This window comes from Callionymus lyra, chromosome 11, assembly GCF_982586985.1.
Source record: "Callionymus lyra chromosome 11, fCalLyr1.hap1.1, whole genome shotgun sequence".
Lineage (NCBI taxonomy): Eukaryota > Metazoa > Chordata > Actinopteri > Syngnathiformes > Callionymidae > Callionymus > Callionymus lyra.
The window spans coordinates 22,138,692-22,158,694 of NC_141828.1; the positions used below are offsets into that span (position 1 = coordinate 22,138,692).

Sequence of the window (20,003 nt, forward strand, 5' to 3'; positions counted from 1 at the left end):
TTTGCGACCAAGTCTTCATTAATAATTATTGATACAAGCATTAAAAGTTTAAATGGCTTCACAAGACTTGACGTGAAACAACAGTCTGAACACTGTTGAAATATTGACTTAATGCTGCTCACTATCAATTGTAAATTAAAGTGGATTATAAAACTTGAACAATATTACAATTAAGTTTAAAATGACGTTTAATCTGGAGTTATAAAAATATATTTATTTGCTCATCGATATCCTGTCAGATTTTGAAACTATTTTCAATCCATTTTTATTAATGAGCATCAAATTAAATTGTTTAATTATAAACTGCTTAAAAACAAGTCACTCAACAGTAACAGTAAAATGTTTATGTATAAATCAGCATCGCATACATTGTTCAAACATCACCAATAACTTTTTATCTATGAAAATGTTTTAAATATAGAAGCAGAAAAACTCCAATTTGCAAACACCTCACTATTTACTCTTTTCAACCTTGATTTAATTTAAGACATTTATGACGCTACTTAAAGGACAGTAAACTTAAAAAAGAAAATCGACAACATGTGGAAAATAATTCTCATTTATTGGAGCAAACATTTCACAAACGGATCACTCTCGACAGACATTTAAAAAAAAAAAGTAAAAATTAAACTGGAAAAAAAAAACTGGAAACAGGAATGTAGTGCCATTGTCCTCCTAGTTGTGAATGAACAAAAAACTTGGCTGATGCAAAAAAATTAATAAAAGCTTCCTAAAATCTTCATAATCATCATGACAATTGCGTTTGGCACGAACATTTCACTAATGTTTTAAAGGTTTCTTTTTTTTTCATGACACATAAGGAGATCCCGGCGACTCTTTTCAGGCTCATCCAGTCAAAACATTTCTTCCTCCTCTACGTAACAGCAGCAACACAATCACAAAAAAACATCCGTCTTGACCTTGAATTTAACCTGGCAGCTCGTCCAGCCTGTGGTTGTGGAATCGAGCGGCAAGTGAGGTTGACCAGTTCATATTCCCTTTAATAAACAAATCAATGTGAAACTTCAGCAGAAATATCGTGAAAAAAACACGTAGTGTTGTCCAGAGAATTAAGGATCATATGTGAATATAATAGTTTAAATAATCAACATAAAATGTTTCCTATTCGTTTGGCAAGTGTGTCTTCCCGTATGTGTGCGTGCATGTGTGTGTGTAAGAGTGCTTTTAAAGCTACCGAAGAGTAAGATTGTTTAGCAGCAGGGTGGAGACCGTCGTTGATGGAGGGAAGCCCTGGATGGTGTCAAACTTCTTCAGCCAGTTTTTAGTCCATCAGAACCTCTCTGGTCCTACAAGGCGTCGTTCTCGGGGGAGAAGAGGGCCGCCAGCCCCAAAGCTTCAGTCCTCAGTAAATCCTTCTCTGGCTTCGGCTTCTTGAAGAGCGACGGAAGATTCCGGATATGAACCTCTTTCCTGAACTGCTGGCAGAGAGCTTTCTGTGGGCAGAGGGAGCGAAAATATGTTTTGAAAAAATCCACAGCAGAAAGAATTTTAAAAATCGGGGGGTGAGGTTTCTAAGGAAACACCGCCCTCTAGTGTCCAGAGAGTTACCCCGACTGTTCCTGCGATGAGCTTCTTGAAGTGATCCCGCCTCTTCTTCTCTCCGAGCTTTGGTAAATTTGGATCGATCAACTTCTGATCGAAACTGTTCAGAGCGTCCAGGCTGATGTTGGGGATCTGAGTCATCACCGCTTCCAGCTCCACGTACCGAGGCCGCTGGAGGGAGGATTGACAACTGGGTGAGAGCCGGACTAAATTTAAAGTGATAGCTCATCTAAACTTGACTCATTTTCTACTCATCCTTATGTAGATTTAAGGTTGGGATTATTTTCAGAGTAATCTGTTACTCAATCTGTTTTTAGAGATAGAGACAAAAATGTTTGTTCATTTTAATGTAGCGACTGGAGCTCAGTTGTCTTCGTCTTCATCTTCATCCAAAAAGACACTTAAAAACATCCAAATATCTCCATACTGCTCGTCTGTAACGTCCATCTTGAATTGAAGCCTCAATATGAGGAATTGATCAGAAACAAATTAAACAAGTTTATACTTTTAGATTGTTTTAGTCTTCTTAAAATATACACTCGTTTAATTATTTTCTGAACAATTTCTCATGTCGAGGCTTCAATACAAGATGGACGTTACAGACGAGCAGTATGGAGATATTTGGATGTTTTTAAGTGTCTTTTTGGACGAAGACGAAGACAACCTAGCTCCGGGCACTCCATTAAAATGAAAAAAACATTTTGTTGTATAACTCTAAAAAGGAACAGATTACTCCAAAATAATCCAAATTCTTAGTCGACATTAGGGTTAGTAGAAAATTAGTGGAATTTTAATTCTGGTGAACTATCATTTAACCTTTCAAAAATGATTCCACAAATGAAAAAAAAAAACAATTTAGTTCCATATTGCGAACACCTAAAAACAACCAACTTTCATCATAAACAAAAAAAAAAAAGTATGAAATCTAGAAATGTTATTTATAATCGAAGCACAACTTGTGCCGTTGCCTCACCAGATTCTCGTAGATGAGCATGGCCAGGTGACAGAGGGTGGCGTTACAGGCCTCGTGCTGACCGTGAACCTGAAGCGCTCGGAGAACGCTGGTGTAGAACCATGTGACCGCCTCTGTCAGGAGGTTCTTGGTCACGACCTGGACCAGGAGAGACGGATCAATGAGAACCTAAGGCGGCGTCGAAGACACCCACCTGTTGCAGGAGCGTCCAGCAGAGCGTGGAAGCCGTGCGCTGACAGTTGGAGGTGTCTTTCCACGACAGCGAGGTGAAGGACAGTGTCAGCAGGTTCATGTACATGCTCTGCTCGGGGAGAAGATATTTAAAACCAGCCATCATGAAAAGTTAATTCATCCTCAACCTCACCTCCTCTTTCATCAAACACTTGCCCAGCTCCGTCAGCTCCTCGGCGGGCGGACCAGAGGTCGCCGGCTGGGCCGCCATCGTCATCATTTCATCCTCTGAAGGGGCAGAATGGACCTAGAGTCAGTTTAATCCACGCGACTACACTGATGTCTACGGCTCACCCTCGTTGTCCTCTTTGTTCGCGGCTGGTTCGACCACCTTTTTAGAGACGCAACTCACAACTGCAGGAGGAAGCACGACAATCATGATCCAGACTTGACAGATCTCGTTCGAATCCAGTATTTTAAAACATACCTGAATCTCAAACAATAAAAATCAATCACTTTAAAGAGACAGTTAAACGATGAACAACCTCACTAACATCTACATTCATTCATGAAGCACGGACTGAGGAATTATTGAGAAAAAGAAACAGCAGATGGCGCTGTTGCCATCTTGACTTTCAGTAGAGGAGGCGACAGCAGTGTATTTATTATCTAGTATCTATTCTTTATAATATATAGTGTAGTCCAACACGTTTTGGAAAATTATGTGAATAGTGTAACAGGTAACAATAATTACCTGAGTGAGTGAAGTTCGGATTAGAAGTAGTAGTTTTCTCTTTATGTTCTTCTTCTTATTTCTCTTTATGTTCTTCTTATTATTTTATTTTTTAATGTATTATTTTTTATTGTTTATGAAAAATTGCTGGCTATTGGAAAAAAACAATTTCCCGAAGGAGACCTCCTGAGGGATCAATAAAGTTTTACATTACCTTACCTTAGTTCAGGAGACCCTAGTTTCCCTTCTTCGTTTTTCCACCTCATTTTTTTAATCCACAATTGGCTTTCGAATAATAAATGACGAGTTATACATTTAAAATGATGCAACAGACCAGGGGTCGGCAACCTTATTTGTTAAAGGAAAGAAAACCTTGGGAGCCACAAAACCCTGTAGACTTTAAAAATGAAATATTCCATATAATGTTTACTTTGTTTTTACTGCAGTGTTTAACTGAATCGTTTTTTTTTCTTTTTTAAAGTACTTTGTGATTCTTAAAGGTTATTCATAGTATAAGATTTATTTGCAAGTAAGTAAGTAATTAATTTTTATTTGTATAGCGCTTTTCCAGACAACAATCATTGAATCATCATCAAACAAAGCAGAATACAAAATGTAACAACATCCAAAACAAAACTATTCGTTATTACGCTTAACCTAACTTGTTATAATGTACAGGCCTGTAACTGATGGACCTCATGAAATACACCAAATTCTCGTAGATGAGATTGGTCTGCACAAACTATTTTTAAAAAAAACTAAAGTTAAATACTGTAACATTATGTATTGTTCCCATTACTTTAATAGGTTTAGCCCGCGACAGGTGAGAGAGGGGGAAGCGGGTGTGGTGAGAGTGACGATTGCTGACGATCATGAAGGAGGAACTGTCTTTGTTCTTATGCTCTTATTTGACAAAGTTACAGCCTACAGCAGGGGTGGGCAAACTCGATCCTCAACGGCCGCAGTGGGTGCAGGTTTTTGTTCCAACCAATCAAGAGGACACCTTTTGACCAATCAGGTGTCTCAGGAGTGTAATCAGTTGACTGTCAGTCTCATAGACATATATACATAGACACCGCATCGACTGTACCAAGTGCCATTAGAGTCAGCGGCGTATTAAGAACTACAAGGAAGGAGGTACTTCTAAATCTTAAAATTAAAATTATTTGCTGAATTCTGGACCGATTTGGTCCATATTTGTTTCATCTATCAAATTCCTCATATTCAAAATGTTTTTTATTATAATATAAATATATATAATAATGTCAATTTATCACAGCACACCTCTATAGATGTGATGCAATGTAGGAGCAAGTGGCACTGTACCAAGATGGCCGCCCTGTATACACATCGCTCTAGTGGGTGGCAGCAGTCGATTGCGGCGTCTATGTATATATGTACATGGTCAGTCTGGTGTTACTTGTTTTACCTGAAATCTCATTAGTTAAACTGCGCATGCTCGATCGGTTGGAACAAAAACCTGGTCCACATCAACTACTTATTATTACTAATTCCTAAAGTCCTAAGTCTGACTTACGTTAAATCTGTAGGCATTTTTGACAAATGTATCAAGTTAAATTTTTCTTCAGTTATAGATATTGTGGTAGAAATGCATACAAAAAACAACAAGTGATTATTTTACAACTATTAATTCAAGCCGTTGTCTGAAGATACTTTAGAAAACACGGGGATCCGAATATCAAGATTACTGAGAAGCCTTTAGGTAACACATGAATGATAAAGAAACTAGATGCGTTGGATAAAGAAACTCACTGAGCAGCTCCAACACCTCTCTGGTGAGGAGTCGGACCAGGTGTTCCTCCAACATCTCCTGTGTCACCTGACTTTCCTGGCAGAGCACTTCCTCCTCCTCCTCACCACTGAAGTACAAAAAAAAAAGCTTTATTTAGGCAAAAGGTTTTTTTAATTTGCTGCCACTCACGTGATGGACGTTCTCTGGTTAATGAGCTGCCACTTGGTGTTGAGACTCTGCAGTGAAACAAGAAATTAGCCGGATCGAGTTGGAGGTTCGCGAGGGTTCGAACAAAGACTGACCTGCAGCATGTAGACGAAGAGAGGACTGAGCAGTGGACAGAGAAGACTCTCGTAGAATTCCTGAGGACACGAGAGCACCAGCTGCCTGAGAAACAACCGTGTTGCTGTTCAGGAAAGTCCTTTAAACCAATTTGCTGTCAACATCTTTGAAAATTTTACAAAAGTTATGAGGCGTGTCCTTGAAGGATATTGATGATGGAGCGAACTCTGTAGTCCGGCAGGTGGTCCAGAGAAGAGAAGGCAGAGCCGGCAATGTTGTCTGCAAGCAGGTCCACCGTGTAGAATTGGGTCTGCAGGGAAAGACCTGCGTTACCCAGGATTTGGAAGCTACGTTAGTGAAGAGAGGGAGATCAGTTTCGATGAAGGATGAGGCGGAAGATAAACGACTGACTGGCAAAAATATTCTTCTCACCAGTTGTCGTACAGCTGGTGAAAAAATCCCTGCATTCGCTCCAGATTGGTTCGGTACACGGGAGAGTCGGACATGTCCATGACGGGCTGAGGCAGACCTGTGTGAGGCAAACACAAGTTTTAAAAATTGGTGAAATTTCTAGGAAAAAAAAAATACTGCTTAAGAGCTTTCTCTGGAAAAAAAGGCTCCATCCCTCTCAGTAACGGTGACCTAGATGCTTTGCCGCCCAGCCAACCAATCACAGCTGGCGATCACTTTTGAAATCGCAACATAGACTTAGAATTTAATTCAGTATTGTAGCGATCAGCAGTCACTGAATAGATCAGTGTGTGGAAAGGCATTATGGGAGTTCACCGTTGAGCAAGATGGATGCAGTAATTAGTGTCTCCTGCTAAGTTATGTGGTTAAAGTTTATCTGCTGTCAATCACCCATTTGTAACACTTGTGAACACAGACAAGCAGCTTTGCCGGACCTGGTTGCAGATTTCTATGAATATATATATATATATATATAAAATTTAAAAGATGAGACAGATTCATCTACCGAGTACAACGTTCTTCTCCCCGTCCATCATGTCGTAGGCCTGGACGTAGGTCGGGCTCAGGCGAGCTCTGTTCTCAGGCGTGAACAGGCTGTTCTGTGTCCTGTTGTCGAAGCAATGACGGTCAGTACAGATACAGACACAGACACAGACGCACAAAACGTCGCAGGCTCACCTGATCAGAGCCAGCAGGTTAGGCAGTATGATGAGGAACAAGGCCGCGCAGGGGTTTCTATAAATGGGATCCCCTGTCGGGGTGTAACCAATCACAAAGCCTCCAGCTTTGGCCTCCTCTGCATCTGCAGGCCAGCGAGAACGTTTCACGACGCCCAAGAGTGAGTACAAGCAGAAGCTCAACTGTAGATGAAAGAGCCGAGACTTCAGAAGGTGTTTAGCTGTAGCTGGAAGAATAGAATAACACTGACCCTTGACCTCTTGGGCCCTGCTACATCTGCGGCTTTGCTTTGGTCACTGATCAGCTGGTCCGCCCCGACAAACGAGAGGAAAGCCACAGGATCCCAAAGCGCCCTGCGAAAGAATTCTGACGTCACCACCTGCAGGTCAGACTAAAGCGAAAGCCGCACCTCTTCATCTCCTCCGACGTCCACTCGGAAACCAAGGCGGCCATCAGCTCGTCCAGAAACGCCTGCTGCTTGTTGAAGTTCTTGAACTCATTGCTGATGAGCACCAGAGCTTCCATCAGGGAACACTTCTCCATGTGTGTCAGGGTGGAGTCGCTGGAGAAAAGCTTCTTGGCGTGAGCGTAAAACATGTCGAAACATGGCTGCGAGAGGAGAAAAAAAAAAGAGTTACTATCGTTTACTTTTATTTGCCCTGTGAAGACATTTACCAGAATGAATCGTGCGTAATCCCTGCAAATACGGATGACGGAGGAACAACCGTGTCGTCTAACGTTGTTCACCCCTCGTGTCCGAGGAACCTGTGGACGCAAACATTAGTCGTGTCCAAAATAATAAATAATAAAAAGTGCCTGACCTTGATTTCCTGATGAAGCTCAAAGGTAACGGCGTTGAACAGCTGTAGAAATAACATTGAAACGTTTAGAAACAGACGAGAAGCTCCGACAAGTGTTGTAGACCTGTACGTACTTTGGAAAGGACCTGAGGCAGGACGGCGGGCCGGTGAGTGACAAAGGGAAACAGCGAGGACACGTTGGTGAGGATGCAGGACAGGATGAGGGGGTCGTTGGTGTCGTAGCTCAGCACAGCCTCCAGCAGCTTCATGCTCTCGTCAATTGGAAGCTGCTGCAGAGCAACGTAAACCTTCTGCGATCTTCTACCGTCCACAGATGCTGAACATGTTTCAAACTTACATTCTCCTCCAGAGATTTGGTGATCTGTGAAGCCACGCACTCCATGAAGACGGTCATCGCGTCCCACTGGATCACTGACGGGGACAGAAGCGTGCACAGGCCTCCGGCTGTCCCAGCCCGAGAAAGAAAGCATCGTATAAATGTAAGGTAAGGTAAGGTAAGGTAAGGTAAAACTTTATTGATCCCTCAGGAGGTCTCCTTTGGGAAATTGTTTTTTACCAATAGCCAGCAATTTTTCATAAACAATAAAAAATAATACATAAAAAATTAAATAAGAAGAACATAAAGAGGAAGAACAAGATGACACAATCTAAGTCTAAAGACAAAGACAAAGGACATAGGTCAAGGAAAGAAAAACAACAAAGACAAAGATACAAAGACTAACATGGAACAGAACATCCAGATACTTTCACTCCACTCCTGCCCCCGAACTCAGAATTGTACAATTTAATAGCCCGAGGGATGAATGAGTCCCTGAGTCTATTTGTTTTGCACCTGGGTAGGAGCATTCGTGCACTCATTCTGCTTCTCTGCTCACTGATGACAGTGTTCAGAGGATGACTGTCATCATCCATGATGGACAGTAGTTTGTTCAATGATATCCTCTCAGCAACTGTCACCAGTGAGTCCAGCTTCATTCCAACCACAGAGCCAGCCCTCCTGATCAACCTGTCCAACCTGTTGACACTCCTCTTGGACACATTTCCACCCCAACACACCACAGCATAGAACAGGACACTGGCCACCACAGACTGGTAGAACATGCAGAGGAGCTTCTTGCAGATGTTAAATGATCGAAGCCTCCTCAGAAAGTACAGTCTACTCTGAACCTTCTTATACCTTCTTATGTAATCTTTTCTCAAGCACACACTCAATATGATTAAATCAAATGATTAGTAAATCTGCATTTGTTTTTGGATTGTGGGAGGAAAGCAAAGTGCTTAAAGAATAAATACTTAAAATCAGGTCTTACATGAGTCTCCAGTGTCGAGCGGGCTCCTAATCTGGAAGTCTAACCACTCCGCTGCGATGTGGAAAGCTTGTAGGGGAACAATGCGAGTTGTAACCCTCAACAGTTCCCCCTGCGTTGCACGGAAAGCTGTAGAGAAAAAAAAAACACATCATAAAAACAATGCCATTACTAAAAAAATATATTATAAGATTGTTTGTTGCTGAAGATCCAGGGGCCTCATGTACTAATGGGTCGTAACCACAAAAAACGCACGGACGTACTTTTCCACGTCAAAGTTGTATCAATGTATGTATCAATAATGAAAGGGGGCACCAAAAAGTTTGAAGATGGCGTACGTCCTTATTTACTGCTCAGATGCTTGTCAGCCTCACTAGTCATACTGAGATGTTCACATCAATATTACATAAACGATCAATATTGTTAAAAAAATAACAAACACAGGTGTTTGTAGTTAGACGAGTGGACATTACATTTTTCACAAACTTATAAATATGTTCTCATTTACCAAATTGATGATCTTTATTTATTAAGACAACATCGATCGTTTATACTGAATATTTGAATCCGCTATTAAGAAAAGATTTAAAGGAATTATGAGCTTGTTTTTATAATATAACGAACAAAATGATCAAGAGTTTGATGCTTCAAGTCTTTCTCCACGAGAGTCACAGACGTTCTTGTGAAACAACATCACTTCAGTTCGATCAAACTGAAGCGGCAGAATGAAAGCAGCTAAAGTTTCCCTCATGAGATCATGTGATCGAGGAGATCTCCTTGAAAAACACACTTAAAAAACAAAACGAACCATAACAACTGCACAGCTGCGCCAGACATTCATATGAAACTAAAACCATCTTTACAACATCATCACTACTCAGTACTCCAAGTTACTGATTCAATTTTTCTTTTCTTTTTAAGCTCCATTTTAAGATGTTTATTAAACCCGTGATCGTCTCTGTAAATAAAGTGTTCGCGTTAATAGCCGTGTATGTAAAATATAATAATAATAATAATAATAATAATAATCTCTATTTATATAGCGCCTTTCTAGACCAGGGTCATATAAACATTTACACCGGAGCTCGTCTGCAATATTTAAATATAAGTATGTGATCCATGTCAGAAATGTTTTAAATGAATGGATATAAACTGTAAATCCAGTTTAAATCCATGTTTTTATTTATTCTTTCTGATCGCGTAAAGAAAAAAATCTGACTGGTTCATTTAAGTACGTAAATTAGGGGATGGAAAGGGTGCAATTCATTCTGAGTTGATTGGGATGTACGAAGGAAAAGTGCTTGCACTCGTGTGCATGTGCAGATTCATACATCTGAATATTGTATGTGCACCATTTTCTGGATTCGAGTGTTCGACCATTTTTAGTAGAAAATCCATAAACTTCTTTGTACAAGAGGCCCCAGGTCTTTAACATGTATAAAAGCAACAAAAAAATCATGGAGAAAGCTGTGTGCGAGACAAACTGTCTCAAGCAGAGAGGTTCCCTCACAATTCTACATTCATTTTACATCTAAAAAAAAGTATCCGGTCCTTGGTGATTCCTTCATTGGAATTGGCACTGGTTATCGAGAACAACACCATGTTATTCCATTGATCCGATACTTACAATTGAAAAAGAAATAAAAGTCTTCGTCGCCGTCAAAGTCCACACGAGAGTACAGGCAGCTTGGGTTGTCATTCCTGGTGGGGAACCCGGTCTAAGGAGCAGATACGAAGTTATTATTATCATTAACCCAAAGAAACACTGGATGATCCAACCTTGATAAGGTTTATCATGGACGTTCTGAGGTATTTCACAGCCATCTCCTTCAAACCGGCGTCCTTGGAAAGGGTCTCGTGTCTGAACAGGGATCCCCAAATCGGCAGCGTGGTGGACTTTAAGAACTTCAGAGGAGTGAAGATTGTTAATGCAAAGGACCACTAGACGAAGTCAAAACTTTCTTGCAAAGAAAGTTAGCTCTACAATCTTTAGTTTCAGTTCATCACTCAGAAAAAAGGAAAATAATATTTAGTATTTTGTTCCTTAAGACAAAAATGGTCAAAAAGTACAAAAAGTCACACAGGACATTAATGGATGTGCCAGGGAAGAAACCAGAGCATAAAGACTGGACTTGCGGTCCCGTAATACATGAACCAATATAGTCAAAGTCAGAATCTCACCAGGCTGGAGTGTGTGGTAAACGCCAACAAGGCTTCCATGTATTTGCCAAGATTGGCAGGAACCTCCACATTCACCTCCGATCCCTGCGGAGACACCAGCATCCATTATTAGTTTGATCAATGTGAATGATGTGGGAGATATATCTAAATATATCTGATGTGATCAAGTTCTGCAAACTTACGACAAGAGAACACAGCTGGCTGCCTATGGCACACAGAACTTGGCACAGTCTTTTCAGAAAGATGTATCCACGCTCGACCACCTCCGCGGATCTGGAATCAAAGGCTGCTTTACCTGCTTTATCTGTTCATTCATGAGTGTCTTCAAAAGAAAAAGTCTGTGTTGCTCAGTGACAGCCCCCCCAGAAAAGGTGAAGACCTTCAGCAAACCCCTGACCTCTGACCTTGTCAACCAGGGCTGCATAAAAAGATCTTGAAGATACTTTTTGTTACTGATTTGATTGAATATTTTCCATAATACAAATGCATTATTTGAAAATACCATGTGATTTTGTGTGTTTTGAGTTGATTTCTAAATAACTACACTTTTGAAAATGTACAATAACAAACTCTCACTCCCGGAAATGTATTCATTTTTCAGCAAACTGTTACATTTAACATCAGTGTTTTGAGCTGCTCTGTAGGACTTTAACGGCTCCTAAACTGACTAAAGTTTATGGTGACGATAGGCGCCGCAGTATGGCTGCCTTGGTGCTCGGTTCTGTTTATCTATTGCTTATTTGGTGTTTTATCTCATTTCATCATTTTATTCTGAACAGACACCAAAAAAAATATCAAAATGTTGTGTTCACAACACTGGCAATAAAAGTTTCTGATTCTAATCTTCAGAAATGTGCCGAACTACGCTCAAAAACTTAAAAGAAAAACGTCTTTTATCGTCCAACTTTCTAACCAGCAAAAATGTGCTTTCCAACATGGCTCTCTCCACCTCATTCATTCTAAGTATACTCATGTGCATGCATTCTCTCAATGCATGTGCATGTGATTCTGCCAAGTATTTAGATGGTCTTACAGTATTGACAGTTTTTATGGGTGCAAAGTCCTGCTTCTCTGCATTTCAATGGTTTATTAATTGTCACCTTCTTGGGAGTTAAGAAACTTGTTAACCATCAATTTGATATCCTGTCAATATATGGTGAACTAAAGATACTCGCTGGAACCGGATGTGGCTTATTAATGCAAATTAAAAAACTGCAATAGGAGATCATACATTCCAGAATTGGCATGCAACTCCTGTACGCTATTACAGATGCTTGTACGATGGTTCAATTCTACATCAGAGTCCAAACTTGTGACTCCATCCATTCGCAGTTTAAATGCCATCACATGAATACTCACTGTGGATGTGACGGGCTGGGGCGAATTGCAAGTCCGTCAGCTGACCTGCGAGCGGACGTCCGTCAGTAAAGATGTTGAGTCAAAGTGAGAAGGTGTGTCGGTACTCACTGCGCAGCAGAAAGGATGAAATGAATGGCCACATCGTTGAAGAGCAGCATGAAAGGCTTCCTCTCCTCCAGTTTGCCCTGAAGTGACAAAGACACACCTCGTTTGGAGCTTCGTAACCTGGAACTTCCAAACGTCGACTTGCAATAAATATGTTTATTTGCCATCCTACGATAGAGAGGATACAACTGCTTTGTCGACTCAAAAGTATTATCTGCATGGCAGGGCAAAGACAGCCCAAGAAAAGAAGGACAAGACGATAGAAACTCTGGTCCGTTTTGCATAAACCTAGCTAACCACAGAAGGGAATCATGTAATATCTACTAATCAATCTCATGCCCCCCATATCTCTTCGATCTCCTCCATGTCCACTCCCTCCCGCACCCCAAGATCCTCCTCTCCTCCCCCTCCATACACCTGTCTGTCCCCTCTGCCCGTCTCACCACCATGGGGAGCAGAGCATTCAGCCGTTTTGCTCCTTGTCATCTGAACTCAGAAACATGGACTCGCTTGATCATTTTAAATCGGAACTCAAATCGTATATGTTCAATATATATAATATATTCTTATTGCACCTGATTATTTTGTTTTCTTTTAATTTTGTTTCAATCTGTCTTTATGCATGGCTGTTTTCATTTTATGTACGACATCCTTGAGTGTCGAGAAAGGTGCCTGTAAATAAAATGCATTATTATTATAATTATTACTAATCAGAAGCAACATAAGGTAAGTTTATCTGTCATTAAAGCATCACTACATACAAGAGTATCAAGTCATCATAACATAACATTTTAACACAACAGTGCTGACATTGAACGGCGGTCAAGCTAGTCTACCTTTTATTTACTTATCTTTGTTATTATTCATTATTTTGTGCAATAACCATTTATCGTTTAAAACACATTTAGTTTTCAGCCTGCAATAGGTTTCAGATCCTTTGAAATGGAAAGATGAATAAGAGAAATATTAAAATATAACATTTGGATGTAGACTTTTTGAGAAAGTGATCATTAAAACATAGTAATTTTATTTGTAACTCATACATTTCATTTTCAAAGAAGATATAAATAATTATTGCAAGTCAATCAATGACTGCCTTAGATTTGTGACTTTTTAAGAAATTAATAATCAACATATTTTAACTGGTCATATGATGCAGAAGGAAGGAGGTGAGGACATCATTCATAAATCGTATAAATCAACATAGAAAACACTGTCTTGACACTCAAATCTTACTCTTGTCATTTTCTCAAATTGGGCAGCGCTGCTTCTCGAAAAGTCTCCCTGATGTAAAAATGTATTGTGGAAAAAAACTCCAAGTCCTACCAACCTTCCGACTAATGGCGATGAGCAAACACTCTGCTGCTTCCAGCTGCAGCTCAGGTTCACTCAGGAGCAAACACAACATCTCCAGCAAGTGACAGTTTCTGGAGGTTATGTAGACCAGAGACACCCAGTCCACATAACCAGCGAGTGTGTTCAGCGCAGCTACAGCAACGCGACAGTGCGCTCTGGCCTGCAAAGATAGAAGAAAAATCTTTAATGTTTGTCATTTATATCAGAAATGTTCTGCGTCAAAGAGGCTCACCTTGAGCTCATGTTCCTGGGACACTTTCTGTGTAAGAATTTGAAAGGGAATCAGTTGCAATCTTTTAAAAATGTGCACAGAAGCATGACTGTAAAGCCTTTAACTGACCAGCTTGCGGTACTCTTCGATGTTCAGTTGCAGAATGGCCATCAAGAAGCTGAAGATACTGTCCATGTTCTTGGTGAGGGTCTGCTGGATGTCTCGCCGGCGTTGGCTCTGCAACGTCTGGAAAGTGATGACGTCCTCGGCCAACCTCAGCAAGATCAACATCACTAGTTCTGTCTGTGCCTCCTGCAAACATCAGCAGGATTTACGCTTCCATCTTCGAATCTTCATGAGCGAAAACCTTTCACAGACCCCCAACACAAATCATTTGAAGAAAAAGTTTACCCAAAATTCTAATTTCATTCATTTTCTACCTTTTAAGTGTCTTTTTGGACAAAGATGAAGACAATTGAGCTCCAGTAACTACATTAAAATGAACATACATTTTTCTATAACTCTTAAAGGAACATATCTCTCTGAAAATAATCCCAACCCTTAGTTGACATGAGTAGAAACTGAATTAATTTAAAAAAATTGTGTTGAACTATCACAATTCAAAGACGAGGAAATAAACCTCAAGAAATAAGAGAAATTAAAACCATATTATAGCAAATAGTGTTGGATTTACTCACTCCTTGGCTGGTGAGCGCCTCCATCTCCGTCAGCATATTTGGCCAATTCTGAGGCCACTCTCTCTTGATCATTTCCACGATGATCCTGGAGAGCACGTCCTTTATATGGCTCTCCTCCTCCAAAATTGAACGAGTTCCCTGGTGAAAGTCATGGTTGTATATTAGCAAACCTCATTTAAAGAGATGGAGTTGTTGAACAAAAAAAAAAAAAAAAACTTACCTTTGATAAAAGCTGCATGGCACATTCTTTCACCTGCACCTTGTCTTGAAGTTGCATGTTGTTCCATCGGAATCTGCAAGAGCATTTTAGATGTTAATATTAAAGATAGAGAATTAAAATCATTCTGATTTGCTTCACTCACTTGATAACATGCTCCAGAATTTGCAGACCGAAGTGCCTCACCACAGCAGGCTGTGCATTGTCGGCCAAGCGTAAACTACAGGGCACACATAGTGTGCTGGACTCCTTAAATTCCTCACAAAACTGTGAAAATAACAGTGAAAGATGTTTTTAAAAAACATATTCAAGATTTTTTGAACAATAAGTGGAATTAAAAGCTGAACTTTTTGACTGCACTTTACAATTAATGGTAGCTACCGATAACTTTTTTTGGATGGTGTTTTGATTAACAATAAAAAGTTTAACAAATAAACAACAATTTTTTATACCTCTCATGTTGCAACTGTGTAAACAAAGTACTTTTTTCTCCATTTAGTGGAAACAAAACTTGGTGATTGTTCTTGTTTGGTTGAATTAATGGAACTGAAAACAAAAATATGAACATCAGCTTTAAAAGCAGCTGGAGCCACTTGTATCCCCTCATCCTCAGTCATCACAGGTATATCAACAGATTTCAATTTTCCTAATATACTAGTTATAGAAAGTGTTTTATAATTGTTACAAAATTAATAATAATAATACTGCGCTGTTGAACATCAATATAGTATGGTGAAAAAATATCTATCTATATATCGATCTATATCTATCTATATATATATGTATACAACTTATTTCACACACACTTAATGATCTACATTGAAAAACACTTTTGAACACGGTTGATCTGATGACACTTTATTCTGGTGGTAGTACAGAGAAAATAACTAAATAAGATAAAGCAATAACAAATGGGAAAAACAGTATCAATACAATATTACGTTTATTTAATAAACAATCCTTTTAAAATATTGGAATCTATCATTATTGTCTCATTATCTGATAATAACCACCAAAAAACATATATTTTCATGATAATACAAACAAAAGAATTGAAGAGCATATGCTAACTTTATTTTAACATTGTTTATCTAGATTAACCTAAATTAATTGTGAAATCTTATTATTTTTCTAGAAAACTGTAGGAAGGGTTATAATATGTTGCTTATTTTGACTCTTTGGTTTATTTTCACTGGTTGTCCACATGTTAACATTTGGAATGAATGAGAATTTACCAACAAAACTTAAACGTGTGATTTACTAACTAATCATCGGTTCAAAGTATTATAAACACCTGAACAAAGCAAAGAAAGTATCTGAGAACATTTACAAGTGGTTAATATTGTTTTATTAAACAGCCACCTGGTCCAAAACCCTGCACTGGTGGTGCATGTGAAGCTAACTGACGGTGCTACCTTCAGGGCCTCCAGCCGGTAAACTTGACTGGTGTCCGGGTTCATCATCACCGTCACCGCCTTGACGAGCTGCTCGCAGGCAGCAGACACCGGGTCCGCCATGACTGCTGGAATAACGGGGTCACACCTGGGAGGAGAAGCTGCAGCAGTGAGCTGCGATCACAGGAAACCAACGTGCCCAAAAAAAGTATCGCGAGTTTGAACCTTACGCTCGCCGTCCGTGCAGCATGATGGGAAGTGTAGTCTCCGAGGCGATCGTCTATCTAAAAGACGACGAGCCACCCGCAGACAAAACCGCGATAGGTACTAGTATATAGTTTATATAATTCTATAGGGTTAGAATCTCGGGTTTGATTCCTTTGTTATCCAGATCATCAAGATGATTCAAACAAGGCAAGAAAAAAGTGATCGTTTTTTTTATTTTACATTTTTTAAACATCAGAAACCTTTTGCAAGTGTATTCTGAAATAAAAACAAATGAATGGATATACAATAAATAAAAGTAAAATAAGAGCTATTAACAAAAACAACTCTCATGAAATAGCGTTTTGTTTAAAGCGGTTTGAGCCCCTCGAAGGCCATGGTTCTCATTTAGAAAATGTTAAAGAGATCATCTTTAAATGACAAGAAAGAGATTTGAGTGGTTCAATTATCTAGATGTTTTGTTAACAACTGAGGAACAGGTGGAGACTGAGATGAATAGGTGAGCCAGTGCCGATTTATTTTTTATAATTGTAATTGTATAAACATACTACTATAACATTAGTTAAGTGCTCTCTTACAAACAAGCAGAACAATAAATATTCACTGGTAAGTACACACATGTATACAATGTGTCATTGCAAAGATGAGTACATAAAAAAAGCTTGGAATGACGAAATATAAATAAAGCATTTCGTCTCAGTTGTTTCAAATTAATACATTATAAACAATTCTCAACATCAATTGTATCTGCGAAATCTTTTCACAACTTTGACAGAATAATAATGTTTATTATGCTCTTTGTTTGTATAAGGTGCAAACACATTTGTACTATACTATGACAAACATCATATAAATAAACCAAATTAAAAGAAAACTTAAGGGAGACTATTAACAACTTATCCTCTGCAACAGGACATCAGAGACACTTTCTACCCATGTATTCCAAAATGAGACGATACTGCAAATAAAAAAAGTACCATTTAAAAAAAACCTCAAGTTAAAATGTCAAGAACAGGGATTGAACAGGCGAAACCCTACGTTCTAAAAGTTTAAAAATGTTGCATGTTACCAAGTGAGAAACACAACTACTATCCTATAAAATATCACAACATCTGAATGTGGAAACTAAGAGATGAATATTATTATATATTATTGTATTATTATTAAATATTCATATTTTGAAGCTATTTCACATAGATAACATTGTCAAATATGACAGGTTTAAGGTACTTTAAATCACATAAAAACCATAGATTTACTTATAGATAGTTTTTATTTGTTCAGGCTTTTCCCTGATTTTCTGGAACTCCTGTGTTATCAGTTTTATCTTGATCTTTAAAGTTTATACTTTATTGAATATTGTTTTGATTGTTTAAGCGCTTTGTGACCCTGGTCTGGAAAAGCGCTATACAAATAAAAATTACTTACTTACTTACTTACTATAGATACAATCAATGGATGCTCCAGATCTCTTCAGGAGGAATTAAATAGAAAAAAATGAATTCATTAAAAAAAAAACACAGCCAGGTCTGGCCACTGAGTTGAAGATAACCCTCTCTTCCAAATTAAACGTTTTGACTTGCTCAGGTACATGGTATATGAGAGGAAAGTCTGGACCTCTTATTCTGGACTTTTATTGCCAGTTTTTTAAACAGAACATGTGATATTTCTGTTTTGTGGTGTCAGTAAAGAATTAATAAATAAAACAACACAAGATAACACACAGAATAACAAATAGAAAAACAAAACTACTCTGTTTTCAATACAGTGACATCTCTTTCTGTTTGATTTAATCTCCAGTGGCACAAACATCTTATATAATTGCGTGATACACTTAAACGTTCTGTTATATTTCTGTCTTTTTTGTGTCTTTATTCTTTCTCCAAGGGTTGTGATCGTCTCTGGCTCTTGAAAGGAGGAGGAGCTTAAATTCCTCTGAAACGTTTCCTCCTCTGACGTCACTGGGGACCAGGCTGAGCAACAGAGCAGCAGCGTCAACTCCGAGCTGCTTCGGGCTCATTTCCACCGTCTTCTCGGGTAAGAAAAAAACCCTCCAAAACCTTCCATATATCCTCGAAACATCATCCAACTGTCTCCGGGGCTCCACCGTGTACATAAAGTCGGAGTTAAGATAACATTTGAAAACGTATTTCTCGCCGCTTTAAAGTTCCGGTTCGATTCAACTCCCAACTTTATCACCGAGGGCCTTGTTTTGTGTCGCAACAGGTCGAGCCTCGAACCTGACGTGCGTCGAAAGTGACGTTTGTTTCTCGTGTTTTTTTTGTCCAGCAGCAGAAGGTGTTGGACGGCAGGAGAAAGTCGTTGTCGCCCGTTCAGTTCGTGGCTCTGGGATTAAAGTGGTCGCTTCCGTCGAAACCGCCCGCCAGGGATTCATGCTTCTGGTCTAAATGCGTTACGAGGCTAAAATGATGCCGGTGAGTTTTTATTCCTTTTATTAATGTGTTCTACTGCTGCTGGTTTAACTCAAATACAAGTATCTTGACAAACATGGACGCCTTCTGTTGTCACTATTGCTTCTGAGGTGAAGTTTTTTTTACCTTGTTTATATTGTGTAGCAAAGTAGGATTAAGTTCTACTGTGTATTTTACTTTTAAGTTTGTCCTCATCTTCTACCCACTGCTACTCTACTTTAAAGGACAACAAAGAACAACAAAGCGCTTAAACAATCAAAACGATATACAATAAAGTATATACTTTAAAGATCAAGATAAAACTGATAACACAACAGGAGTTCCAGAAAATCAAGGAAAAGCCTGAACAAATAAAAACGTCTTAAGATGTTTCTTGAAGGAGTCAGTAGATCATCAAACGCAGAGAGAATGGAAGATTGTTCCAAAGCTTAGGAGCAACAGCCTGGAAGGACTTCTCTCCTCTGGTCCTGAGTGTCTCTCAAAAGGATAATTCACCCGAAATTCAAAATTCTACTAATTTTTACTCCTGTCGACTAAGATGACTGGAGCTCAGTGGTTTTAGTCTTCATTTTCCCCTAGAAAACCACACATTTAAAAACATACAAATACCTCCAGGGTACTCGTCTTGTTTTAAAGCCTCAGAGCCGGGTAAACATCGCAAGCGCTTCCAGTCTACTGTGTACTGGAAGCGTTTGGATTATTTCCCCGGAGTACTTAATGTTTGTGTAGCAGTTATCTTTTTAACTTCTGATACAAATAAACTTCTAATATAGACTTGTTGAAGTTTTTTTTGGAACAATTCCTTCTGTCGAGGCTTCAATACAAGACAGATGAGCAGTACGGAGGTATTTGGATGTTTTTAAATGTCTTTTTGGACGAAGATGAAGACGAGAAAACTGAGCTCCAGTTGCTACATTGAAATGAACAAACATTTTTGTCTGTAACTCTAAAAAGAAACAGATTACTATTAAAATAATCCCAACCATTAGTCGACATGAGGGTGAGTAGAAATGATCAACATTTGGTTAAACTATCATAATTTTATGTTCCCACCGCTAAAATCCCGGTGTTGC

General features: G+C 39.1%; 2 protein-coding genes across 5 annotated transcripts in view; one reads left to right on the forward strand and one right to left on the reverse strand.

Annotated features, from left to right (window-relative positions):
- Nucleotides 1–303: 303 nt before the first annotated feature.
- On the reverse strand, nt 304–16,564 carry xpo5 (exportin 5). 3 transcript variants are annotated; one of them, XM_087803013.1, is made up of 34 exons: nt 16,499–16,564; nt 16,295–16,421; nt 15,025–15,146; nt 14,883–14,955; nt 14,663–14,800; nt 14,094–14,276; nt 13,986–14,012; nt 13,728–13,913; nt 12,401–12,477; nt 12,293–12,337; nt 11,116–11,206; nt 10,934–11,017; nt 10,532–10,657; nt 10,380–10,470; nt 8,756–8,881; nt 7,783–7,889; nt 7,559–7,714; nt 7,446–7,487; nt 7,300–7,389; nt 7,034–7,233; nt 6,875–6,977; nt 6,625–6,806; nt 6,452–6,552; nt 5,908–6,004; nt 5,686–5,822; nt 5,496–5,593; nt 5,383–5,429; nt 5,214–5,320; nt 3,062–3,121; nt 2,901–2,995; nt 2,730–2,837; nt 2,537–2,674; nt 1,570–1,734; nt 304–1,454 (listed from the first exon to the last, which is right to left on the reverse strand). In XM_087803013.1, the coding sequence occupies exons 2-34, from the start codon at nt 16,394–16,396 to the stop codon at nt 1,308–1,310; spliced, it is 3,651 nt and encodes a 1,216-aa protein (XP_087659139.1). In that variant the 5' UTR covers nt 16,397–16,421; nt 16,499–16,564; the 3' UTR covers nt 304–1,307. The 3 variants fall into 3 exon arrangements, with proteins under 3 accessions (XP_087659139.1, XP_087659138.1, XP_087659137.1); XM_087803012.1 differs by having other exon boundaries at nt 7,559–7,711; nt 16,504–16,521; XM_087803011.1 differs by having other exon boundaries at nt 16,504–16,521.
- Nucleotides 16,565–18,461: 1,897 nt separating this feature from the next.
- Nucleotides 18,462–20,003, forward strand: part of tp53bp2a (tumor protein p53 binding protein, 2a) — a 28,469-nt gene continuing 26,927 nt past the window's right edge. The window contains exons 1-2 of one of the 2 annotated variants that reach the window (XM_087802005.1): nt 18,462–18,535; nt 18,788–18,933. In XM_087802005.1, the coding sequence (XP_087658131.1) occupies nt 18,907–18,933 (27 nt within the window). In that variant the 5' untranslated portion in view covers nt 18,462–18,535; nt 18,788–18,906. The remainder of the gene's footprint in view (nt 18,536–18,787; nt 18,934–20,003) is intronic. The other variant, XM_087802006.1, reaches the window with a different exon arrangement.

Coding starts and splice junctions, on each gene's coding strand:
- xpo5 (XM_087803013.1), bottom strand. CDS start 16,396: ATGGCGGACCCGGTGTCTGCTGCCTGCGAGCAGCTCGTCAAGGCGGTG. Junction 13,914..13,985: donor CCCAGGAACATGAGCTCAAG/GTGAGCCTCTTT, acceptor CTATCTTTGCAG/GCCAGAGCGCACTGTCGCGT. Junction 5,430..5,495: donor TCTTCGTCTACATGCTGCAG/GTCAGTCTTTGT, acceptor GTTTCACTGCAG/AGTCTCAACACCAAGTGGCA.